The sequence below is a fragment of the Dromiciops gliroides genome, chromosome 4, assembly GCF_019393635.1.
Source record: "Dromiciops gliroides isolate mDroGli1 chromosome 4, mDroGli1.pri, whole genome shotgun sequence".
NCBI classification, from domain to species: domain Eukaryota; kingdom Metazoa; phylum Chordata; class Mammalia; order Microbiotheria; family Microbiotheriidae; genus Dromiciops; species Dromiciops gliroides.
Window position 1 is genome coordinate 121,263,425 of NC_057864.1, and position 4,522 is coordinate 121,267,946.

General features: G+C 38.0%; 1 protein-coding gene across 1 annotated transcript; it reads right to left on the reverse strand.

Moving 5' to 3' along the window:
- Nucleotides 1–1,062: 1,062 nt before the first annotated feature.
- LOC122752771 (zinc finger protein 217-like) lies at nucleotides 1,063–4,212 on the reverse strand. The gene has a single exon (XM_043999666.1). It carries the CDS (start codon nucleotides 4,210–4,212, stop codon nucleotides 1,063–1,065), a length of 3,150 nt encoding a protein of 1,049 aa, XP_043855601.1.
- Between the last annotated feature and the right edge of the window lie 310 nt (nucleotides 4,213–4,522).

Here is a 4,522-nt window from a genome sequence, read left to right on the forward strand (position 1 = left end):
ATTTGATATAATACAGATCATTGGGAATTTTGTTTTTAAAATAAAACCTATCCTAACTGAAAAAGCACAAGATCAGAAATTGCTCAAAATGTTGAGCTACCTTGAAAGGAGCTGGGGGATGGGGGGACCACAGTATTTAAACAAGGTTTTCTGACATATTATTTACAAAATTTTACCTGAGGTGCAAGCATTATATACTCCCTCCCCCAGTTACTTTTCAGCAGCACTCAAGTATTCAAAAAACTACTTAATATTTGGTCAGTTCTAAAAATATATATTATTCAAGGTCAAAATAGAGATATACATTCTCCATTTTTTACAACTCAACTTTTCCAACTGTGATGTTTAAAATCTAAATTGTGGTCGCCTTAAATTAAAAAGCTTCAGTACCAGTCTTTGGGCATTAAACATTTATTAAAGCTTACAGATATTTACGAGGAGTTCAGAAAGTTAAGAAAAAGAAGTGCTACCTAGCCTAGAGTTCCAGCCTGGTAGGGTTCTTCCTCAAGTCCTCCTCCATGAGCCTGCTTTAATCAGGAACTCCCCAGCAAGCTGTTTGTGGAAGCTTTTTATAGGTCTGGAACAGTGGCGGTCCTTACATACTGCTTCAAGGTGATTGGTTGCTGTCCTCCAAATCCATTGGCTTTGAAGCTGTTCTCAAGTTGAGTTCACAGTCTAGTTTCTGAGAACAATACCTTCTTAAGGGCTAGCCAGGTGTACTTACAATCCAGTTAACTTGAAGTAGGCTTAATCAGCAGTCAATCACTCTCACTTGATTCAATCAGTATAGATTAATCTCCAGTGGGTCTTTGAGTATCTGCTAAATCCCATTATTTCATCACACAACTATAATTTTTATTGCAATTTGGTACAAATTTTAAACAGAACCAACATTATAAAACTGTAGTATTCTTTCTATGTACAGTACAATCACAGCTTATTTCAGTAGCTTTCCCCATTTTCTCAAAGGATGAGCTGAAGGTAACTCCACAGAGAATATGTACTTATTTCCTTATAAGACCTTTCCCTGCCCCCCCAAAATCAAGTTTTCTTGTCATTAAGTCAATAATGTGTGTTAGTAATAAGATTCTCATAGTTTCTTTTTTGCAGCATGCTGTTAGATAACTGTTGATAAGACATGGGTCTTTTTCCTTCTATTGCAGAGCTTGATGCTTGACTACCACTAGATCCACAAGAACTATAAAGTGGTCCAGGACCATATGGCTCATAGGATTTTAGGACAGTCAGTACATTTGGAGAATCAACTTCATTTGAATTCAGGAGCCCTTGCTTGGTTGGCAGCACTGATGCAAGTGGACATGGACAATCCTGAGGTAATCGATTTGCAATTATGTTCGCAACAAGGTATCTGTTGATATCGTATTCTCTTCTGTAATTGGCTACTGTTGCAGAGTCAAGTTCAAGAGCAATGACATTAGATTTCACTCTTTTTGAAGAGGGTTCACCAAATTCCACATTGGCATTGCCTACATTTTGATTGCAGAAATATTCTTGTCCTTGATTACTAGACCACGGAGTGTCACTTTTAAGAGGATAGTAAAAGGAACTATTGCCATTACTGCCTACTATGCCAAGCTGAGGAAACATGCTCAAAGATTTTAATTTTGCCTCTGGTGTTTTTATTCTGTCAGGGACTGGAGAAGAACCGGTTTTCAAAAGTATTTCTGACTGCTGTCTAATCACACCTGCTTGAGCACCAATATTCTGTTGTGGTCTGTGAAACTTCAGGTTGCTAGGGGCTAAAGTGCTAGAGTCTATTCCCGAAGAAAGTGGAATTTTGCTTGGCAAGGGTGGGCACTGTTTCCCTTTCTCTGGATGCAGTGACTTTGACTGAGTTACTAGAGAAATCTTAGATTTATGAGAATTAGTAGATAAGGGAGGCACATCTTTTCCAAGTAAAGCTGGTGGGCATCCAGTACGCCTACTTTTGACTGAAGACTTATTTCTACCATTTTCATGAACATCAGGATTATATTTGTGCATTAATCTCTGATGCATCACTAGAACTTCTGGGTACAATGTTCTGTAAGTACAAAATGGACAGGTGCTTGTTGATAATAAACCTCTGCTGACAGAAACAGTGGCACGTTCTGGAGTAGACCTAGTGGACAAATTCAAAGGCTCTTCCTCAAAGTCCATGCTTGGTTTATGTTTGCAGTTAGGAGTACTCTCTTTTACTTCATCTGTGCTATTTACTTCACTTTCATGGATAGGATCTCCTCTGCCAGAAAAAATGTCCTTCTCTGTTTTATAAACAGGGTTATTTGCCTGAGGTTCAATTAGTGATTTCTTTTTTAATTTGTCCAAGTATGGAGTGACTATGCTTTTGTTCATTTTATCAGAACTGTCATCAACTGAGTTTTTACTGGAATCCTGAGTATCCTTGTTTATGGCTGAATGTACACTTCCCAAAACATTTTGAAAGGCAGAAGGCATTTCTTTATGTTGTTTTGCAGGTGTACAGCCTTTAGTATCTTTGGCACCATTAAAAAGCCTTTTCAAATTTTTGGTTTGAGCACTATCAGTTGTTAACAGCATATCTTCAGTTTCTCGACTCAGTAGTGAGTTTTTGCCATCATTCTTCACTTTAGTGGTAATATCAATTTGCTTGTCCTTGTGATGTCTCTCCAGATGATACCTCAGAGAGTTTTTCTGAGCTGCAGAATATTCACAAAATTCACACTTGTATGGTTTTTCACCTGTATGAGTTCTGAGATGAATATTGAGGTAATTTGAACGGAAATACTTTCTGCAATAGCTACACTCTCTGGATGAAGCAAGATGTTTAATTTTTCTGCTTTCCAAGCCATCTTCATTTTTATCTAAATGAAGTACTTCAGAAAGTCCGTCTTCTGATCCATTTTCAGAACCACATTCCACTCGATCCATTGTTCCATTTCCATCAAGAGCTGTGGCTAAATCTGGAGAATATGTTCTGTGTTGTCTTCCCTCAATAGAAGTTGGAGATTCAGCATCAGTTCTCCTTTTTTTTTTATGAACTCTTGAATGAAGGACTAGCTGATGGTATGTTCTAAAAACCTTGCCACACTCTGAGCAATGTGTTGGTTTCTGTTTATTATGTGTTAATTTGGGATCCACATCCACTGAAGGCACTTCACCACTAGCGTGTTTCCTCTTTTCTTTGTCTTGTGAAAAGCCAATTCCTGCACAATTTTTTTTATTTGTTTTGGACTTTTGGCTTTTGTTGGCACTCCAAATCTCTCCACATTCTTCTTTATCAGAACATGAATCATCCTTGTCTGTACTTGCTACTTGTCCTGGTTCTTTCACTTCTCCACAGCCAACAGCAACTTTGCCTTTGGTAGCCAACTGCCATGCTTGGTATGTATTAAATGGATCTAACGCAGAAATCCATTTTACAGGTTTCTTAATTTTTTCAGGTGTTGGGTTTGGTCTCAAATTTAGAAATTGAAGAAATTCTTCCCTCTGAGATGACATTCCTCCTTCACTCGAGTCAATAGTTTGTATTTCAGTAGTAGAAACAGATTCTTTGGTGTGTACTTTACTGTGCTCAATTAGGCTTTCTTTATTTGGAAATAGGAAGCCACAAACCATGCAGATTTTGTAAGGTGATGTGACAACTTCACCTACTTTATCCTGTACAACTTCATTTATTGTTATTGGACTATCTAAGCCTTGCTGTAATTTGTTTCTGGACCCAGGTTTGCCAGTGTGTCTTCTCATATGATTTTTAAGGAACCAAGGTTCTTTGAATCTTCTTCCACATACACTACACCAGTAAATGAAAGAGTCCTTATGTTTTTTCATGTGGGTCTTAACATCAAAGGCTCCACCAAATGTTTGCCCACAGGCTTCACAGCTGAATTCTTCATTGTCTTTACCATTCTCCTTCAGAGACTCTGTTCTCACTTGACTTTTGTCAAGAGGACTAAGATACTCAGCTTCAACATGGAGAACTTCTGGTTCACAAAGTGTGGGTTGATGTTGCATTAAGACATGCTTACTAAGATCTTCTGGATGTTTAAAAGTCTGTTCTAAAAGCATACATCCTTCTGCTTGTATCAAAAATTTATCCTGCAGGTTTTTGTAAGAAATTGTGTTGGTCCCTTTGATTGATATTGCTGTATCATTAATTTCCGTATGGGAATCAACTGTACTGCCTATAACATTTGGCCCATCAATATAGGCTAAGAGAGGTTGAGTTGGCATGTTTCTGCCACTTTTCAGTTATATTTAAGATGAATAATGTCAAAATTCCCTCAGGGAATTTCTGAGTTTGTAATAAGGACACTTTTATGATGTATAACCTAAACTAGGTGTCAGTATTGTAGCAAATGTTACAAATGTCCGCAGCAAACTTTATGCTTATTGTTAAAAGGTAGAGGAATCACTGAAGTAGGTGAAGTCAAGTTATCTCCATAAACAATGTATAGGGGCAGCTAGGTGGTGCAGTGGATAGAGCACTAGCCCTGGAGTCAGGCGTACCTGAGTTGAAATCCGGCCGCAGACACTTAAGCTG